The 22,052-nt window shown below is 38.3% G+C and overlaps 1 protein-coding gene across 1 annotated transcript in view; it reads left to right on the forward strand.

The window, feature by feature from the left end:
- Positions 1–2,437: 2,437 nt before the first annotated feature.
- agps (alkylglycerone phosphate synthase) overlaps positions 2,438–22,052 on the forward strand; it is a 36,533-nt gene continuing 16,918 nt past the window's right edge. The window contains exons 1-12 of the mRNA XM_008398813.3: positions 2,438–2,763; positions 8,864–8,953; positions 10,069–10,159; positions 10,253–10,373; positions 10,472–10,546; positions 11,256–11,327; positions 12,172–12,251; positions 13,989–14,069; positions 15,663–15,788; positions 16,334–16,442; positions 21,010–21,137; positions 21,331–21,382. Of these exons, the coding sequence (XP_008397035.1) occupies positions 2,567–2,763; positions 8,864–8,953; positions 10,069–10,159; positions 10,253–10,373; positions 10,472–10,546; positions 11,256–11,327; positions 12,172–12,251; positions 13,989–14,069; positions 15,663–15,788; positions 16,334–16,442; positions 21,010–21,137; positions 21,331–21,382 (1,222 nt within the window). The 5' untranslated portion in view covers positions 2,438–2,566. The remainder of the gene's footprint in view (positions 2,764–8,863; positions 8,954–10,068; positions 10,160–10,252; positions 10,374–10,471; positions 10,547–11,255; positions 11,328–12,171; positions 12,252–13,988; positions 14,070–15,662; positions 15,789–16,333; positions 16,443–21,009; positions 21,138–21,330; positions 21,383–22,052) is intronic.

Consider the following 22,052-nt stretch of genomic DNA (forward strand, 5'->3'; position numbering starts at 1 on the left):
TTTTATGTCTTTTTTGTGTTCTGAGTCTTATTTTTTATGGAGTTGGGGTGGTGCTGTGCTGTCTTTTCATGTGTGTTTCATCATTTAAACTCTATAAGCTTATGTTAAAGAATTACTTAAAGGAGAGGGAAGGTACCATATGGAAATACTAATCACGCTGCTCAGGTGACCGAGGGGAGGTGAGGCAGAAAGGTAAACAGTTCTGCCACATGTTTCAGAATGTAATGATTCTGAACTCGGTCAAATAAATGCAGATTTATTGGGTTTGATTTGGACTTTATTTCCATAATCCAGTATTATACGTGTCAGTTTCCATTTATATTACCGATAATTGTGCCCAGAAATATTATCTATTTAAACTGAGTTAATCTTGAGTAAAATACCTTGACATCTGTAAACTGGCTGTAATAGTAATTCCAGTCTCCACAGTCTGTGGAGCATTTTCAACCGGTAATAAGTAAGCAAGGCATGCTGGGAAATGGTGCCTTCAATGGTCTGTCTCGTTTGCTATTTAAACAAAGTGTTAGTTTTACATCTGTGAGGAAACTGTTGCTTGGAAGATTGTAAAATTGTAACTCTTTGATTTTGGCAGCTGCAGTAATTAGAGGCACAAATGGATTTCTGTTATGTATAGTATCTCTTCCCAAATTAAATGCATCTAAAAAAATGCTAGATCAAAGAACACAAATCTACAAAGGGCTGGTGCATTCATCTATATAAGGTGATACTTTGCAGTGCTTTAAGATGTGGTGTTATATATTTTTTAATTTATTGCCAAAAGATGACAATTCAGATGATTGTCTCTTTTTGCCTGCACAGACCATATTTACAATGCCCTTTTCATTAAAAAAGTCTTAAAATAGTTAAATTAGTATTTGCAATTGATTAGAAAGTATTTCAAAAACAATGGGTCAAAATTACAGACGTGCATTTTATTAAAGTGGCACACCGCTGGATTTACACTCAAAACAAAAGAGACATTAAAATAAGAATGTAACAGAAAAAACATTTAATTAAAATAAATTAGATTTAAAACTGAAACAAAATAATTATTTGCCTTCATGGAAAAGCTTAAGTCCTGTTTAAAAAGAAGCCTTGGTGAAAACGGAGGAACTGGTCTTGTGTAGATAATGATCTAAGTTCTTTACATGGTCCATTTTGTCAAATTACTATATAACAATATATTATTTGAATATATTGGTAATCATTGAAATTTATTTTAAAAAGTTATTGTGTTTCCAACATCAAAGTTACAAACATTATTGAATGGGGTCTTTTTTATCTTTGCTTTGTTTCATAATGAAAAGTAAAATATTAAATGCTGAAAGGCCTTTATCTTTAAACATTTTAAAAATAACACTCTACTAATAAAATCAAAATTTAGTGGCCTAGTTTTATACCATCCTTTATATCAGAAACTCAAAATGGACAAGCAAGTACAGCAAAACAAGAGTTTTACTTATCTGTGCATGTTGTTCACTGACCTAGCCCAATGAATAGCACAGCTGTAGCCCATATTGCTGTTACATCTGTTTGTGGTGACTCTTTAAGAACTGACTTTGCTTTGTAAGCCAAGCCCGTTATCCCCATTAGTTCTGCCATACTTTTCCCTTCCACTCAATCTTCCATTCTTAAGAGATTTATCTGTTTACAGTCATTCAGCAATAACTTTTTGCATCCACCGTACTTGTGAGAACTGTCAGCTGGTTAACAAGTAAGCTGTTTTTTCCATGTAAGATAACATTTCTGTAATTATAATTCTTTTTTTTATTAATTTTAGTTAGACGTGAGACAAAAACTTTCTAATTAACAATATTCAGAGGTTTGAAATATATCGTCTTTACGTCATAAACATTTAAATATATGGATTCACTTCAGCTCAAATAAAAAATACTTCAAGCCAAAGGGAAATTAAATGTTGCAGCAACACATCTTCCAAGTATTCAAATAGTTGTTGTGGGATGCCGTGGGGAGGATGGATCTACAATGGCGGTTAGTCTTGCAAAAAATTTTAAGAGGACATTGTTGATGTATGACAGTCTGATGACTGTCAAAACATGCCAACAGCTCAATATTTGAGCAATGAGGACAATGCTTCACAGAAAGAACCCATCAGTTGTTGACAAGCACTGCTAATCCACCTCCTTTGCTATCACCATTCCTCTTTAAATGTATTTCTCTCTGTATAGCTGGAAAGCAAGACAGAGGGGGATCTGATCCTTTCTCATTATGACTGATGGAAGAGTTGCTTTGAACTTTCTCCTCTCCCTTTTTTTTTCAATGAAGCTTCCTGTTCAACTCCTCTGGGATTTGGAGTAAATACTAATCAGTGTAAAAACAGTAACATGTTGCCGCGGTTATTCATTATAACTGCTGTCTGAAAGCGTGAAAATCTGAAATAATTACACTTTTTTGAATGTACCTTTAAATACCATGCCAACGTAAACACTGTGGCATGAAAGCGACATTTCCTGCATGATGTGAAGGCAGCACACTTTCTCTGCGCTGACCTCTGACAGGCGAGCTCCGTGAGATCAGTTCCCTCCCTCCACAACACGGAAGCAGCATGGCGTCCAACAGCAGCGGAGACGAGTCAACCAGGCATCAAACAGCACGGCACAGACTAAGCGTTATCGCCGGGCATCTACAGAGACCCACAGACCGTAATGCGGCCCTCCTAGCCGTGGACTGCAAAGCCCAGGGGAGCAAACCGAATGTCAACACCAGTGACAGGGGCGAAGGGAGGACGGTGCCTAGGAGGAGGTACAAGGCTGTGATGGAGCGGTCCAGCTACTGTCCATCCTTCTTAGCTTTTGCTTGCTGTTTAGTTTAATTAACATGCTAGACAAGACCTAAATGTGCATCGCTTAGCCACAGACTTGTACACTCTTCCTCTCTGGACTTAAATAAGGCTGACGAATATTGATAATGTAGGTTATAGGTTGTAGGATATAGGATATAGGTTAGCTTGATAGGCTAGGCTAACACGTCTCTACCACAGAGGAGCCATTCATTTGCTAGTGAGTGGGTGCGGCTTGGAGTTTGGTGTAAACTCTCCATGAGCTTATTATATGGTTTAATTTGTCATGTGAGACTCCCTCGGAGTCAGCAAAGTTGTCCAAGCCTGTGGTAAATGTTGACATAGCAGCTTATTCCATGTTTAGCTCCCGAGATAGCAAACATTACGAAACTAGAAGGCGGAGTGTCACTTAAACCTCCCCAACTGGTCTCTCATTGAACAGTTACTTCAGTAAACTTTGTCCTTTTTTTATATTCAAATAATTTAGGACTAGCTACGGGATTTGTTTTGTGTTAAGTTATCGGGTACTTTTTAAATGTTTGTTGTAAAGTATGTCTGCAATAATTATGTATTGCATATGTAGAGAACCGGTGAAAACATATCGCTCAGATGAACGTCAAAAACTTTGGTCCTCTCCAATGATCTGATTGGCCAGGGCTGGTGGTGGCCTGACTTTCAACCTATTATCAGCTGCGTTTCCGCTGAGGAAATGCCTCCACTATGTGCTGACATCTAGTGTTAGTTTAGGATAATGATTGTGACTCCAAAATGTCATAGATTGGCCTTGGTAGAGTACAGTCATCATGTTGTGACCCACATGAAACTGATATTTGTTTTTACAATATTGTGTCTTCATCCTTATCTGTTTTTACACTGCGACAGCTTGACTGTGACAGAATTTGTTTAAATATTTGTTCATAAGTGCTGATATGTTTCTTTAAAAACAAGATTTTGTTGAGCCTTGACATTGTGTCAAGCTTTAGTGAGGCATTTAAGTTATTCTGGATGGAATAATGATGCATCTTCAGTTTATTTCACATTGACTGTACAAATTTTAGTAATCCAGATATTCCCAAATCAACATAAGTCAAAATATATTCATACAAGCTGAAATGTATACACATCCATTCATTGATCCATTCATCGATTATCTTCCGGTTAATCCAGCGTTGGGTCACAGGCAGCAGGATAAGCAGGGAAGCCCAGGCTTCCTGCTGTCCAGCCACTTGGGCCAGCTCCTACAGACTGGTACAGGGCCTGCACCATTGAAGACGCCAGCCAATCTGTCTATCCATCTCCCACTCCCTATACACAGGCCTCACTATTATTTGCACAAGTATTAGAAAGTTTCAGAGAAACCACTTTTAAAGTCACCAACCAGGTTCCAAACATCCGGCATGATGTTTGATCTCTCTTTATGGCAGATTTGGTAGAGCTAGTTTAAATCGATTTGTTTCTTGGCTCAGACATCATTTTTGAGCTTAGTTCTCAAAAATGTTGATTTCAGGACCATTCCTTGGGCTTAATGTTAACGTCTTTTATATCCCAGGCTGATTTTTGCTGGGTGTTTTGAATCGGTGTCTTATTAGAATATCCAGTTGTTTTAAATTTTCAAATATCTAACTGAAAAATGGTGACTTATTTTTTTTTTTATAAAATTGGTGAATTACTTAATTGGCCACTGGAGAAAATGTTTTGTGATCAAATGAGAAAAAAGATTGAGCTGTTTTGGTGACAGTAAGAGGACAGTACGGTGAGGCTTTCGAATATCAGAACAATGGTCAAGAATAGTGAAGAACAAAGGTCAAGAATAGTGGTGGCAGCATCATGCTAAGGGCCTGTTTCAGTGGTGCACAAAATGGGCGGGATTGATCTATTTAATTGGTGTGTGTTTTTCTGAACATTGACCTTCTTAACCCAGTGCTCGCAAACTGCCAGAGTCCTGCCACTTTTAGATCTGTCCCTTGTCCTACACACTTGAATTACATCATGAAGCTGACTCACTTCCATACAGTCATGCTCTACTGAGCTCATCAGCTAGTGTAGGAGCCAGGTGTGCTGAAGCAGAAAGACATTTAAAAGATGCAGGACTCCGGCCCTCGAGGACTGCAGTTTGAGACTCTTGTTCTAACTGGTGGCAAACAGTACCTGGTTTGGGATCTTCTGTTACTTCTAAGATAAAATAAAAATACTGAGCATAAAAATAAAATTGGCTTATAGAGCAAAATTCTAAACTTTTGGTGGGGTACCTCCATATTCATGTTGAATCAACAAGTAGGAGGCGGTTTAAACACTGGTGTGTTTCAACACCACCACAGCCCCAAACACATCCAAACTTGTTTCGGAAGGGAGAAACCAGGTTATCTCAACGCCTCTATTATTACCCATATCTAAACTATTTCGAAAGTCTATGAACAATGTTTAAAAGCCAGCTCCATGGCTTAAAAAATGTTTAATGAGCTTTACCCTTTATGAAAGGAAAAGTGGTAAAATATCTATACCCGTAACTTGTTATGACAGGAGCTTGTTGATGGTTACACACAGGGTGTGGTTTCTCTGCAATGAGCTAAAGGACATTTAAACAAATATTAGTGGAGGTTATGAATATTTGAGCTCTGTGTGTAATTTTGACAAGCATTGAAATGGATGAAATTTAAAATTCATTCCAAATTTTCACCCAAATTCATCTTTTTGAATCTTATTAAAAATGTATTTTGTTGTCTGACTATGCCATCAACATGAATGATGCTTCACATGCGTAACTAAAGTTAACCTAAAATGAATGCAGATGATGAGTGGTTTGAGCCGTAGCTGTTACGGTGTGTTCAGGTCCATGAAGCGGGTCTTGGATACAATCTTTCCTCTTTGGCTTTTGCTTAATTTTGCATAACCAAATACCTCTCTGCGATCGTACAATACGTTTTGAGATCTATCCTTACTCAGACTGTTCTTGCATTGTTACTTGGATGCTTTCAAGCTAAAGCAATCCTGAATTGCAGGGTGTGCTTGCTCTGTGAGCGCATGCTTCAGGCACTGCAACGTCCACTCCCAGCGTTCATGGGATACTTTCTTTGCCAAAGTCAAAAGCTGAAGGCAGACATAGGAGTTTAAGAACAACGACTTGCTTGAACTGAATTATGTTACAGTAAATCTGGTAAATGGAGGAAGTAGTAGTTTGATTTTGGTGCAGCCTAGACTTAAAGTGCAAAGGAAAGCACTGAGAAGTACCTTGGAAAGGATCCTTCTGCCAGATGCTCATGCTGAGCCCCATTTGTTAACTTTCCTTCATGTTGTATCTAATGATTAATTACTCTTCTTTTTTTGTCATTAACAGCACAACACCTGGCATCCTTTATTTATTTTTTTACAGCTTAGAAACAACAAACCGTGGGAAACATTTTAGTGAGGGATGGGGTGCATAAACTTCAAGAAGAAAACTTGAGTTCACATCTCAAGTTACTGAACCATGTGACATAAACTTGCTTATTGGTTACTACACAGCTACGACCCAACGTTTTGGCAGAGGCTCACAAACGCAGCTTTCAGAGCTCAGAGTTTCTTTGGCTTTATTAGCTTGGACAGAATTATCAGTTAACTTAATGTCTGCATTTTATAATTGGAAACACATGCAAAGCAGGAAAAGACATCAAACAGTAGCTGAGCTAATTAGAAATACAGCAATCGTCCAGGCAAGATATCAGAATAAACCCATTTTCTCTTGACTGGCATTGATTGGTCAAAAGCTGAAAAATCCCCATTTCCACTAGTCACTAGATACTGAAACATTATTTTTGGTCTAGATGCATTAACCAACAGCATGGATTTTTAAGTTCAGTTTCATTTCATTTGCTTAAGAGTGATAAGGTGCATTAATGAACATTTTGAGCAACATTCTATACATGAACTTTGCATTTCTATAGCGAATTAGTCTTTATAATTTTATGATGGCGTCAACTTGTTTTGACTGCAGCAATCAATTTTTTTTTCCACAAGCAAAGCTGTGTATCAGATGACCCGTTCTGTCAGAAATGTGAACTGACGTTTCTCCAGACAAAGTTGACTAATTAAATAGTAAAAATAATAGAATAAAAATCTAAAACAACCATTTCTTCTGCCATCTTTTCATACAGTATGAGGGTAATTACACTAAACCTCTGCAGGGCACATAGTTACACAGCTACACTGTGGCTGATTTTTGGACTTCTGTAAACTGACTTCATAATGGCCTTGAATGGTTGGCTGAGAAGGTTCTGCTAAATTTCCTTCAGCTTCAGTTTTGGCAAAAAGCTACATAAACAAGAATGGCAGTGACAAATGACCTCCCTCTCATACGTTTTCACTCCTTTTTTTCTGTCACTTTTCAGTACATTGCCTAAATCTTCAGGTTTTGGGGGAATCCTTTGCTAAAATCATAAGGATTAGAGTTGATATTTTAGCGTGCTTCATGTTCCAGTGCCTTCTGGTATTTGAGGTTAGTTTTAAGTGGTTTCTGTTTAATCTGGTGGCCCAGATAAACTCGTGAGCTGTGGACCTTGAGCTTGACGTGTCTGCAATGAAGCATCACCTCCACATGGAAATAAATTGATGTTTACCTCAAAAGATAAACATCTGTCTCAACCCTTCATGGTTACGTTTCATACTATGAAGAATGTAGAGTAAGAAGAACTTCGTACTTGGGGAAAACAAGACGAAGATAGAGGAATTTCTTATTAGTTTAGGTCAAAAAGGCAGACATATTAAAAAGAAATGCTTAATGAGTAGGCATTAGGTTCAGACAATATAACAACCGCAAATGAAAATACTAAAATCGCGGTATTTACTCTTAATTAAGAATCATCTATTGGCTTTTTGTTAGGACTTAAAACAATAATTGTTTTAAGTCCTAATGGTTTTGATTATTGCATTTTAATTATAACTGGTCAGTTATTTCAGATATCTGCTTAGCTCCTCAGACTGAAGTCATCAGCTTCACAGAAATGGCACTTGCAGTTTCAAAACTGCTTTAACATGATAACATTAATTTATGGCACTCCACACTGACTGTGTTATTTGTTTTTTTTTGTTTCCACCTTTTAAGTGTTTTTGAACAGCTAGATCTATTTTTATCATCATGGTTGAACTGTTGCAGCCTTATTTCAGCCATCTGAGTGGCAGTGCACATTTGGAGGAGAGGCAGTTTTTGTGTTACTCTTTGCTCTAAGCAGCTGTAGAAAGTTTTGGTTCCTCAGTAGTGTGTAGAGTCATCATTTTCTTCGTAGAAACAGCATGACAAAAGATTTGAGCATTTATGAAACCCAAACTTTGCATAACCTCAGTGCCAGGACCAACTTATCCCAATTTACATTTCAGACAGCTCTTTCTATAGCTGGCTATTCTGTTTTGATGCGTTTCCTTGGTATTACATCTTACATTCTACATTTTATAGCATTTTTATATTTTATTTTATTTTGTTTTTTATTTTTATTGGTAACTTTATCTGTGTGTATGTGTATGCTGCAACTGCACAGTAATTTCCTGTCTGTGATGAATAAAGTAATTCTATTCTATTCTATTCTATTCTATTCTATTCTATTCTATTGTGCTTTTATAAAGCAGTGTGCAAAATATTTTTGGTTTGATAGGCACACAGAGGATATAAAATGTTTGCCCGCCTGCCAGATGCAGCCTCCTCCACTAATAAAGCGACTCCTAGTCGGCCTGTTTTTAGATGAATGGAGAAGGTTTCACCAAATTTCCAAGACTGTAATATTTCCTTAGTTCGACACACAGAATTAGGGGTTTTTTGTTGTCAAAATAGAGATTCAGAGCATCAACACAGAGTTATTTGTCCTTTTTGTTTAGAAGGGAAGAAGCTTGACAGAAATGTGTGGATCCATTAATTATTTAAAAAATTGAAGATTAAATAATGCAAAGGTTTTGACAGGTTAAGGTACCTGAAAATAACTGTCACGTGTTTTTTGTTGTTGTTTTTTTTTATATATAATCTGCTCTGATATACTTCTAAACCAAGCTAAAGAGGACGAGTGGCTTTACAAACCTGTGCCAATATTTATTTTTCCACAGGCAGGAGATTATGAAATGGAACGGCTGGGGATACAGCGACTCCAGATTCCTCTTCAACAAAAAAGGCCAAGCCGAATTTACTGGGAACAGGTAAAATGGAAAACAAAGTCCATTCCTCTGATCATTCTTATCAGTTTGTGACTCAGAGAGCCATGTTTGCTGACTTTTTTCAAAATTTTTTAAGCTTTCTTTCGTCTGTGTGTGACTTGAAGCCGAAGCTATGCAGTGATCTCTTTCACAGTCCCAGCTTTGAACTCAGCTTGTGAAATTAATCAAGTTCCTCCTTCTCTCACAACAGCGTGGTGCTTCTGCCACCTAGTGGTTGGCATTTAAACAGCTCATTGTCATTTGAGAAGGTCATCAGTTGTGATTCTTCAGCCTTCCCAAACTGTTGCTCATTAACAGGAGCGACCTTTCACCCCGTTCAGTCGTTAATCATTTGGTATTGGGTGAAAATATTTAATTTACAGGTACAGAAGGAACATAGTACAAGTTTAATTGGATGGAAGTGGTCAGGAACGAACCCTGTTTATTTCAAATGTTTAGAGTAGAAAATAAAAACGTATTCAAAAGTCTACGTGCCTTCCGCAGTGTTGGCAGAAGTTGAGCAGCTTCTTGTTTTTGTGGTCAACACGGACATCTTTTGTTTTTTCCAGGCAGAAACGGAACACGGAACTAGAATTACATACACAAAGATGTACCTTCGTTATTATCTAAACAGGATGTTGCGTTTTCTCCTTTCCTGCTGTCGAAGCATGTGCACTTCTTCCCCTATTCACCTATCTACGACCTGTTGCAAAAATATTTACACAGCCTGCATATATAGGGTCTTTATCTTACTGGAAGGTGAACCTCCACCCAAAGTCTCAAGTCTTTCCAACTTCAACATTAAGAGCTGGTCTTCTGCTCCTCGGTGTTTGCTGTGACAGAAGGTTTATCAGGATGAAATCTGTTCCTCGGCGTCTTGGACTCTGCTGCTCCCTGATGGGCTGGCCCAGTCTTTGCCAGCAGCTCAATTATGCAAGGAACAGTGAAGGTGATCAGAGGAGCAGGACTGTCACTGCTGTTCTGCCCGTCTAACCTCTCTGGATTCGGTACTCTTTAATTAGTCACCGACGTTTTCCCCCCTGACTCAAATAAGCCGTGAATGCACAGTGCTCTGGTGAGTTTATACTCACACTGTTTTTTGTTTTTTTTTAATTCAGGTATAGACTGAGTGGGATGATCATCCCTGGCCTGAAGGACTGGATGGAAGGCACGTTTGGTGCCAATTTGCAGCATAAAACTCAAGCAACAGTGAGTCCAATTCTTTTTTTCTCCATTCTTTCCATTGTGTCTGCAGTGAATAGAAGCACACAGCAGCTGAAACCACGTTTTCATTTGTTTCAGCCTGTTCTGAATACCAGTGCTGTGCAGCCTCCTACGCTAAATGAGGCCTTTGTGGAGGAACTGAAGTCCACAGGTATTCCCTTCTCTCATGAAGCAGAAGATCGGGTGTTTCGTGCCCATGGTAAGAAAGCTCACTTTACCCATTTCAATTTTTTTTGGTGTGAAAAAGTTTTATTCATAAACATCACTTTTTTTTCTTCTTTTTTTTTTTTGCTGCAGGCCACTGCCTACATGAGATCTTTGCCCTGAGAGAGGGAAAAATCGGCCGTGTTCCAGATATGGTGGTGTGGCCAAGTGAGTGGAAAAGCATCATTATGGGGTGGGAGGTTGTTTTCCCTCTCCACCCACCTAGCATAACTGATCCTCCTGCTGGCTTTGGTGATTTAAAGGGTTAATCTCTGCAGAGGCAGGAATATTAATATGTATGAGTGGAGGCTTAATAGGAAGCGTCAGGGGGGAGGACGGTTGTCATCCAATCTTCCACAGTCTGGCCCTCCACACTACAATCATGAATTATGTTTCTCAGATTGGTTTTCTCTTGTTATGGCTGGCACTATTTTATCATGCAAATGAGTGTTGACTGATGGCTGGAATTTGATTAGCAACCTCCCAAATGGGCAGCAAATCAACGAGAAACTGCACCCAAACTCAGATGGAAACCGGTGTGGAATATTCACTCTCCAGCCCTTTGAAGCATGCGTTATTATATGATTCAAATAATTATGCTTGATCTTGATTTTTATTCAGGGTTTCTCCTTACACGGAGCAGCGTATTCAGTCAAGAAAATGATAGGAATGGAAGCATTTTTCATCCCCTTTTGAAGCACTCAAGGGCAGTCGAGCACAGACATTAAAACATACCCAGTGTGACTGCTGGTCGCTTGATGTAATGATCCAGGAAATATTGAGTAAATCTGTATATTATGTCGTAGTTGCTTTGCATGGTGATTATGTTTCTGTTGTTTTGACTGGTGTTTTTAAATAATGGTTACTTTTCTTTCAGATTGTCATAACAATGTAGTGAAAATTGTGGAGCTGGCTTGCAAACATAATGTTTGTTTGATACCTTATGGAGGTGAGTTATAGAATCAAAAGTTTCCATCAACCTTGTAAGATTCTGCATTAGTTTATACTTCTGAAACATGTTTCAAAAGCTTTTTTTTAAATTTATCTACCTCTCAAGTTGGAAACAAAATGAATTGTTTGGGAATATCGATTAATAGTGCATTGATAGAAAATGTGCAATAAGTCTACACATAACACTGAAAGTATACCAGCCATCAAATATTGCATCTAGTGTTCTGAAATATTGTTTTTCATTGATACTGTGATGCCTTTTTTTTGTGATGCCATTGTTCAGTCGTAGAAATGTTAACAAAGTTGCAGAAATAGATTGGTACGTTGTTCTTCTGACAATGTGTTGTTAAAATAGTGGTGCACACAAGCTTTGCTATTTTGCTGTTTTAAAATATACTAAATATTTTTGGAACATGTTCCTTTAATGTCTGAATTGGAATTCCATGCTCTTGTATTTATAAAAGAAATTTGCTCCACTACAACTAGAAACTCCCCCTGGATTTTTAGCTGGCAACAAAAATGCACTTAACTCAAGAGGGGCATCATACCTAAAGTTATAATATCCAAGACATTTGAGCAAAGCATGACTCTAGAGCTTTTGGACACAGGATTCAATCAAAGTTCATAGCTTATTCAAGAGGTTCTCCCACTGACCTTTTATGTGAGAGTTTGTCTCGCAAAAACATTTTATTGAAGATGGCTGCATTCCGGTCAACAAAAGTTTTTCTTTGACAAATTTCTATCAAATGTAACTTAAACGATCCCTGATTCTACTGGCACAAGCCTTACTATGACAAGACTGAGAAAAATGTGTGTTTTTAAAGTGCTTCTCTCTCTCTCAGGAGGGACTAGTGTGTCTAGTGCCCTAGAGTGCCCACCGGAGGAAACTCGATCGATTGTCTCTCTGGATACGTCACAGATGGTGTGTAAACACATGAGTATGTGTTTCATGTGTATGAAATAAAACACACAACACATATTGTCAGAACTATTTAAGTAAATTGAAATTTCAAATCTCAGATGAGTTTGGCTAAGCTGTTTTGTACAAGTTTTTTCAGTTTGCCAATAAAATGTTTGCTCACTGTATGCAGCAAGGGAATAAGAGTTGATTAATTAGAAAATAATACTCAATCAAATGCCTTCAATAAAATGCATCAAGCTATTCATTCACATGCTTTTCTAAGGAGGTTTTTTGGGCATCATGCATAGAAAGAAACATTTTGGTTTGTGACCATTTTATTTAAAATGAATGAAAGTTATACATGCACCATTTTCTGAAGAGAAATTTATAAATATTGCTTTTTAAAAGTATCAATTCTCATTGAATTGTTGCAGGTTTGGAGATGCTACAATCACAGCCTTTTATAGGAACACTTATTGGGTGCTGGTTTGCAAAATAAATAACCATCTAAAAAGTGTGGCATACAGTTGTATACAAACCCATTTGTTTTGGGTTTGGATGCAACCAAGATGTCAACCTAAAGATTCTGTGAGAGCCTTGGAGGTTTGTTGGAGAACATTAGTGAACTAAGATCATCATAAAAACCAGGGAAACGGCTAAGAAGGCTGTCTCAAAAATGGCCACCATGTAAGAGTGGTGAGACGAAAGCCAGTATTGTCTTGTCGTCTTTAAAGTTTGCCACAAACCATGTGCAGGAAACACCCAACATGTTTTAGAAGGTGCTCTGGTCAGATCAGAAAAAAAAAAAAATTAGAAATAGAAAAATCATCCCTAATATAAAACTGTGTGGAAGGAAACCTAACAGTACAAATGGCTCTGAACACGGTCCTCTGAAACTTGGTGGCGGCAGTATCATGCTGTGGGAATGCTTTTCTTCAGCAGAGATGTAGAAGTTGAATGGAGCTAATTAAGCTAAAGCTATTTTGCAAAAATAGTAAAAAAATAAAATAATAAAAAAAAGCCTCTAGAGTTCAAAATCTGGTTCAGACATATCGGAACAAACTTACCAGCGCAACTGCAGTGAAAGGTTGTTGGTCAAAATACCGTCTCGGACATGAATACAAATGAAAACCACATTTCTCAAATTTAGGTCTTTTTAAATGATCCAGAAGAAGTCACTGTAGCCATGATAATGCTTTATATTCCACTATGCACACTGCAGCCCTTAGATCCGGTGGTGATCTACAAGCTGTTAGGATGCTGTTAGAGTTGTTTGGTTCCATAGACAGCAGTGATCAGTGTTGGGTGTCAGGGGCCAGAGGTAAAGCGGCAACCATGAAATCACATGAAAGTAGCAAAGTGATAGGAGCATAAAGTTTATTACCTCTGAGGAGTGATTGATGGCAGAAATGACATGACTTCCTGCAAGTAAGGCTGAGCTGCATGCCCAGGGGACCGAACAAGAGGCTTGCATTTGGATTCAAACGCTAACTTCAATTAAGAGAACCGTTATCTCCATCCTGTGGCACATCTGCATGCTGTTACCCTCAAATACCAATGTAGAAAATATGAGCATCGTTTAAAGAATGGTGTTGGCCGACTCTTTCTAAAGAGTTGACCAGGTCTGAGGATTCTTAGCGGCACTTTTGATTACAGCCGTTTAAATGACACAAAACCTTTTATATTTTTTTCTTAAGGTTAAAGCATTTGTTTAAAACATTTTTTTCACTCCCTCAATAATTTCCTTGCTTCTTCCAGAACCGCATTTTGTGGATCGACGAGAAAAATTTAACTGCCCATGTGGAGTCCGGGATCGTTGGTCAGGATCTGGAGAGACTGGTAAATACAGCTTATCCATCCGTAATGATTCTCACAAAGAGCTAAGACAGGCTCTGAACTACGCCAGCGCCCCAGCTGTGTGTTCGTTTTGATGCTGCTGGTTCTTGCCTGCTGACCTTGGCTCTCTTTGCTCAGTAGATTTCCTGGGATTTAGGAAGGTAGTGCTGAAGATTGCTGAAGGAGGGAGATTAGTGAGTGAGACGGTGGTCATGAGCAGATGGCACCATCAAGCTAATTCAGAAAAATGGAGCGGGAGCAGGCGTTTGATGTAGAGGAATGCGTGAGCAGCATCTAAAGCAGACGCCACCTCTGCATTTAGACTGAACTGAGGTGATGGAGCAGATGGGTCCGAAATATAAACTGCTTTCCAGAGGGTAACTGTGATTAAAAACAAAACCTGACTTTACTTTGGTGCTTCTGGGGAATATTGTTCTTATTGTTAAAGGTCTTTGTTCTCATTACTGTTCACAATCATGGCTTAGATATTCTCCTAATGACCTGAGCAATATCTTGAGGGACCGTTCATGAATACCACCAGTGGTTGTTTTTAACCTCTCCTGTAAGGTTTGTTTTTCACAAATCAAGTGCATTTTGAGGTACATTATAAAATTGCGCATAAAGTTTTACATTGCATTAATATAATAATGCACCTAAAAAAGGTACATTAATATAAAGGTAGAGAGATTGTCCACATCCTGCCCAAAGTTTTGGATCAAGGTGTGCCTTTTTCCATAATCATTATGAGAGTCCCAGCTAAAACAGTTGTTACGTTTCATGACATTCAAAGCAAAGTTTCTAATTTAGGAAGCAGGAGAACAGCTTTTCTGTAGTTTTTGTCTTTAAAAACATGCAAATATTCTGATTTAGACATAATTATCCCCGAGGGACAATAAAGTTACAAAAGAATCATTTTAAAAAGGAGTAAACATGGTCATGTTCAGACACGCACAAAGACTTTGTCACTAGATGTGATTTTATTGAAAGCTTACAATGTACTTTTTGTATATCCTTTTAATTTATTTTATTTTTATTTTGGCACATCAAGCTTCAGCTGTATCCATTAGTCATATCGTTAGAAGCATAAAGGCGTTCAGTTCAAGCCATGCTGGTGCACCCATAGTACCTCTAGTGAATGAGTAAAGTGAGATAAAATCACCAAAGTTTCATTCTATTGCGCTTTATAGGTAGTGTTTTTAAATGTTCACGTACCATTGATTTTTTTTTTCTTATTATTGAGGCTGAACATGTTTTGCTGTAGGTTTATAAGAAAGTCCAGTCCAGTTTAAAGCCTTTGTTTTACATATTATATTAGTGCTACATGAGGACTGCTATTGTTTGCTTTTTTATTCCTCTTGGCTGATGTGAAGTTGCTGTAAATATCTACAGAGCTATAAAGACTAAGTTTATACATTGCAGTTTAACTATAAATGCAGCTACAGGGCAGTAATTATATTTTCCCCCTCTGCTTGCTCTTTATTTTTTTGTTTGTCATTAAAACATTCTTGTGGCTTTACAGCATCAAATGTTTCCAAGCATTTTTGCTTTTTTTTTTTCCAACTACAACAGACACATGCTTTTTCACTTTTATCGCAGCTTAATGAGAGCGGCTACTGTACGGGGCACGAGCCCGACTCCATGGAGTTCAGCTCCCTGGGGGGGTGGGTTGCCACGAGAGCATCGGGCATGAAGAAGAACATCTATGGCAACATTGAAGATCTGGTGAGTCACCTCCCTTCCCTTTTGCCTTGCTGTGTGTTTGATCCACACCACGCAACGAGGGAACACAAGTTACTGCGCAGTAATTAGAGAGAACATAACTGGCAGCAGGGTTTTTGGCTCAGCCTTCACTTCTAAACTTATGTTTTGCAGTCGTTATGGTATTAGTTATGAAAAACGCACTTCATGAGGGGTTGTACACAGTCTGGGAAAGTGATATTTATGGAAAAAATAGCTCCCTCATGCTTTTTTTTTTTTTTTTACTTCAGTTTTTTTTCTCCTTCCTTTTAATCCTTGTATTCTACCTCTGTCTCCTTCCCTTTGTCCTGCCTCCATTTTCTTCCCTCCCCCGTCATTGTTTTCTTTCTTTCTTTCTTGTTTAGTTTCTTCCTGTTAGTAGTTCTTCCAGATTTAATGTCGCAATCCTTCCCACCAAGGGAATGGCCATTGTTTCATGCTTAAATTTTCTATTTTCTATTTGAAAACAAAGAAAGAGCAGAAAGCTCTGCAAAAGTATTTGATTGTTTTGATGTCCTCTTATTGAATAGGTCGTCCACATTAAGATGGTCACTCCTCGAGGCGTGATTGAAAAGAGTTGCCAGGGACCACGGATGTCCACGGGTCCAGACATTCACCACTTCATCTTGGGCTCCGAAGGTTTGCTAACTGGCTGGCGTGTTCTCAGTACACATTAACTTGTGCATATCTGTGAGGACTTTGAGATAAAACAGTAACATCAGGACAGTTCTCAGGTGTGACTTTTTTTTGTTGTTTTTTTACACATTAACTAGCTTTGGTGTAAACTCATCTGAAGTGGTATATGTAAGGAAACAAGGGGGGGTTGTAAGCGCTGCTGCACTCCATCTGCAGTGCCCTGTCCTTGTGAATGCCCATGGAGAATAGTGCCATATGCCAAGTTTCCCTACATAATGAGGGGGTTCAGAGAAGCTTGGCATTGCTATGTTAAACAGCTGTGGATACCAACTTTGTATTGGCTGTGCAAAGCTCAACAATCTGCTGCCTGGTTTGGCTGCGGATTGCTGCATAAGTCTCAATTTGTGCTGATTGGATGTGCAAAGCAGTATGTAGGATCGAAATAACAGAAATGTAATTTAACATGGCACATTAGTTTAATACACAAGTAAATCAGCTCTGCTCTTGCTACAATGATTTAGCGGTGATACAGATAGACTTGTTACTTTACGCATTTGAATAACCAGGGTTGTTATTTTTTCTCTTTTTCTGCCAGCTTTACGTTCTGTATCCTGATTGTGATTGGTTGTTTGATGCCAACTCCTCCTGCTTTGTATGCGCACACACAAACGCATACACAGCTAAGGTTGGCAAGGCTGCTTAGCCTCACAATTTAGTAGCTTATTTATTGTTTTGATGTTTAAACCAAATAATTTCTGGGTACGTAAAATGGGCTGCTTATGGCCCTTTTCCACTGAGAGCTACAACCTGGGTTGGTGCAGCTTGGTACACTATTTTGTTGTCTGACCAAAGGGTTGGCAATATGGACTTAGTTTTTTTTTTAATCATATTTTGTGTTACTATTGTGATAACAGCAAAAGTAATGACAAGAACCACCTATTACTTATATTTTACATAACTGTATGGCTATAAACATGTGGCAGATCAGTCATATTCCCACAAACACAAATGCTGCTCTTAAAAAAACATACCAATTTTTAATATACCTTTTTAGGACACCAGTTGCATAAAGAAGTGGGATTTGTACCGCTAACCTGCACACAGTAACTGCACTTAGAGTAACTGTATTAAACCTCCTGAGTTTATATCATTCATCTTTCCATCAACTGACCAGCTTCCTTGTCCCTCCCAAAGAAACGCTCCCCCACAACATGATGCTGCTACCACCATGTGTGACGGTGGGGATGCTGTATTCAGGGTGATGTGCTGTTAGTTTTCCTCAAAACTGTGGTTTTGCACTTTGTCCATAATGTTGCATTTTGTTGTCTTTCTCACCTGAACACTTTTTTGCACATGCTTGCTGTGTCCCACTCATGGCTCTGGAAATCGTAAAAAATATTTTTTAAAGTATTTTGTAAGCAATTACTTTCTTCATTCCACTCTTATATAAATACAAGATCTGCAGAATGCATGACTAATAGTTGTCCTGTTGACAGATTCTCTCTCCTACCTGAGCTGGCAATTACTACCGCTCCTCCTAAGTTACCATTTGCTTCTTGGCTGCTTCTAAGATGAATGGTTTTCGTAGATCTGCAGTTACGGCCATACTCTTTCCGTTTAAAGATGATAGACTGACCAGTGCTGCGTGAGATGTTTGAAATCTGGGACATTTTACAATCTGACCTTTAAGTTTCTCTACGTTATCCTCAACCTGTCTGCTGTGTTCCTTAGTCTTCTTGATGATGATTGTTCACTAAAGTTCTCCTGAAACTTCTGAAATCTTCCCACATAAAATCCCAGCTGGATTTATACTAAGAATAAATTACAGTCTCAGAATAATATAATAATAATATAATTTACGTGGACTCTGTTAATTAATTATGAAACTTCTAAGTGCAGTTGCATGCCTGGGATTTAATTTAGGGGTATCAGAGTAACTTAGTCCTGAAAACAAATGCTTGCCAACTTCTCAGATTTTTATTTGTAAAAAATCATTAACTGTGATTTTCCACATGCTTTATAGTCAGACACAACTTTGTGTTGCTCAGACACATAAAATGCCAGTAACATACATAGAAGTTTGTAGTTGTTACTTTTATAACAACTACATGATATCTGCTCACATGACAACTTTATGAATCATAATTAAAATCATAAACAAGTTTTATTAATGCAAATCAGATCATCACCTCGACATGCATCCCTTACAGTTTGGGTTTGAACTTAGAAAAACCAGTTATTGTTAAGCTGAGGTAGAAAATAAGCTGGCTAAATGGGGCCAGTGCACAACATGGAGATAAAACAGGACTACGTCACATTTCTTGGAATTTGTGTCTCTCTGGGAGACCTAACACTGAAGCTAAAGGTCAGCCCACCATGTAGCCTCATTAAAATGATCAACCTCCTCAAGCTAAGAACGCCTCGCTGCAGTGAGACGGTAGGCCACTTAAACAGCAGCTACGCTGCACCAGCTATGCCCTGCATGCTAATAGCACCACATCCATTTTATTAGGAATTTGTCTGGAAGCTTAATCTGCTCATTCTCTGCACAACAAAGGGAACTGTTTATCTCTCTGACCTTGGAGTAGCCTGAATACAAAGCAGTTGTTCCTCCTGGCTTCAACCAGGAGGAAGAAGTATTGGATTGATCACTAATCTCTCCAAAACTCTTTTCAGTGAAACAAACGAATGAGCTAATGCTCGGAGCCAAATGATTATTACATGAGGGGAGGGCATCACTGAGGTGATTGTCATGGAAAATCTTGTAACACTTTATTTACAAAATGTTGCTGCATCACAGCATTGGTTCTTTGTATTCTCTGTCATTTACCTCCTATTTATCCTCACTCCCTCATCCTCCTGCACTTTGTTGCACTACAGCTCCTCCTCCACCTCCCTCCATTTCCCCTTTCTCTAAATCCCAATCCATGCTCTGGCGCTCCTCCTGCCCAGGAGGAGGAGCAATCAAAGTCATATGTTTTTCACTGGGCCACTAGAGAGCAGCGTGTGGCATAAATATCTACTTTACAGGCGCCATAAAAGCCACTATATGATACAGAATGCCTAGTTATCTTTAATATAATGTAGTAATATGGAAATAAACGTATCCATCTAAATAAATGTGTTGTATTTATTACAGACTGAGCCAGTATAGGAGAGCAGAGAAAAGTAGGGACTTAAAGATAAGCATTCGCCACAAGCCCCTGAGGTTATGTGGAAATTTCCACAATTATGTCAAAATAGGATGCGCAACAGGCAAAATAACACAATGGACTCACCAAAAAAGTAACAGATTGACAGATTTCCAGATGCATTTGATGGCTTGCTAGTCACAGTATAAGCTATTGTAAAGATACTTTATCTGAGGGACTATGAAAAATATTCTGCAAGTCCAATTGATGTGCAAAACCTTTACCATGGTTACAGAACATAGGTTTAACGGTAATACAATTCTGAAATGCTTAACCCTCTGAGATTATTTTACCATGGTAACCATCCTTAATCCGGCGTGTTTGTGTTTCATGGACAAATATGAGGTTCTCTATTCTCAGGGATTCCTATTGCTGCAAATATAATCCAACATATAGATTACAATTATTTTTAATGCTCTCCACATCACGAGCTTGTCATTTTGATACATGGTGTTAACATGTGGAGCAAACACCTGCTACATTTGTTAGATGCTCTTAGATAAAAGTGCTTATTGAATATTTTTGGGGGGGTTTTTTGCCATTCTGATATTCATAAAGGAAAACTTGGATTATTACATTATTAGTTAGGGTATTTTTATTGTAACCAAAAGAAAATATTTCTCAATATTCTTTCAAATAGATTGACACTCTGGCCCAACAGGTGAGCAAGGGGCAATACTGTAAAACTCTATGCTCTATACAGTTGGAGTAAACCTCTTCCACCCCATCCCTTTGTTCTGGCACCTCACTTAAATGACTTCAAACTGTTGGACCTGTACGATGGAGGATTAACTTAACGTTTTAAAATAGAGCTTTGTGTCTTTTTCAGCAGGAACTTGAAAAAGACTTTTGCCAAGGTCATAATGTCAGCCAGTGGCTGCTTTACGTGTAAATATGTTGCTGTTGATGGCCCCCCACTGCCCTTGATAGGGACCCACTTTATTTCTTCTTGCACTCATGCAGATAAATCTTAGCTTTTCCCCCCTGCGTGTGGTAGAGCACCAGACCTACCATGAAACGTGAGACCGAGGTCATACGAATGACCCAGAGGACATGTACCGGAGAGCCTAGTAAAATACTTTTAAACTCTGCTTTAAAAAGGCTCAGCTGGTGTAAATTGCATTCAGATACAGACAAACTTTATTAGTCCCAGGAAGGCAGCATCTGTAGCTTAACCATAAACAAACCTGTGTTCTCACACGCTCAGGCATGTTCATACAGCGTCAGACGTAGAGAAGGAAGAAAAACAATGCAGATGGTTGCAAGTAGATTGTTAACAAATGGCTAAAGTGAAACAGAAATGCACACTTTGACCCAGATCTGAATCAAGTTGTTCAAAAATAAAAACCATGTTCAAAATATGTGTTTTGTTCCTCTAGGAACCCTTGGTGTGGTTACTGAGGTAACAATTAAAATCCGTCCCATGCCAGAGTATCAGAAGTACGGCTCTGTGGTTTTCCCCAATTTTGAGCAGGGTGTTGCCTGTCTTCGAGAGGTGGCCAGACAGGTATGAAGACCATCGCTTCTTTATATTGTTCTTTGTTACAGACCTATATGTCACCAGTTCTTTTTAATGTTTTACTTGCCTAATAATGTTTTTGTTAACTTATAATAAGAACCTGATTTAAACCTTCAACCTGAAATAACATCTACATTTTTATTTGTTACATAACGTATTTGAGCTTTATTTTGCTTTCCAGAGGTGTGCTCCAGCATCTATACGGCTCATGGATAATGAACAGTTTAAATTTGGTAAGTTTAGTTGGATTCTTCATAGTATGCTCTAATCTGTCAGTTTTCAAGTATGTTGCTATTCATGCCATAAATACTGTATTTGATCACTTTGACTACTTGTGAGTATGACGATCCAACACTTGAAACCAAATGCTTGATTAGATGAGAGGATTTGTGGCCTAAGCATTTTGTCTTATGTTAAGTGGGAGGGTTTAAAAATCATCAAAGATATAAGAAGCAAATTAAAAGGAAGCTTTTTTTATTATTATTATTATTATTATTTTCAAGATGTCACGTTAGTGGTTCTTATGATGAGACCATTAACAGATGACAGGAAGACTGAGCTGAGAAAAGTCTTTGTTTTATCCTTTTGCGCTTTAATACATCCTTTGCAACAGCACTCGTAGGATTTAGAAATGTTGGTACCTTTTGAAAAATCTTAGTTAAGATAAAGAAATCTTTTGGAACACCCATTAAGGTTACTATACTAGTAATGCTAACTGTGCTATCCATAGTTGGAGTATAAGGCGCTAAAAGCAGCTTAAAATGTCATCTTTATTTTAAAATTCTGAAACCTTGTTTTACATCTTTGCTTTGTCACTCATGGTCTGAGGCAACCTCTGTTTCTATGAATAATTGACCTTTCATGGCTAAAAGAGGGATTTTAGCTGATTAGGGTTTTTAATAA

This window comes from Poecilia reticulata, chromosome 2 (assembly GCF_904066995.2).
Source record: "Poecilia reticulata chromosome 2, P_reticulata-male-v2, whole genome shotgun sequence".
In the NCBI taxonomy this organism is placed as follows: Eukaryota; Metazoa; Chordata; class Actinopteri; order Cyprinodontiformes; family Poeciliidae; genus Poecilia; species Poecilia reticulata.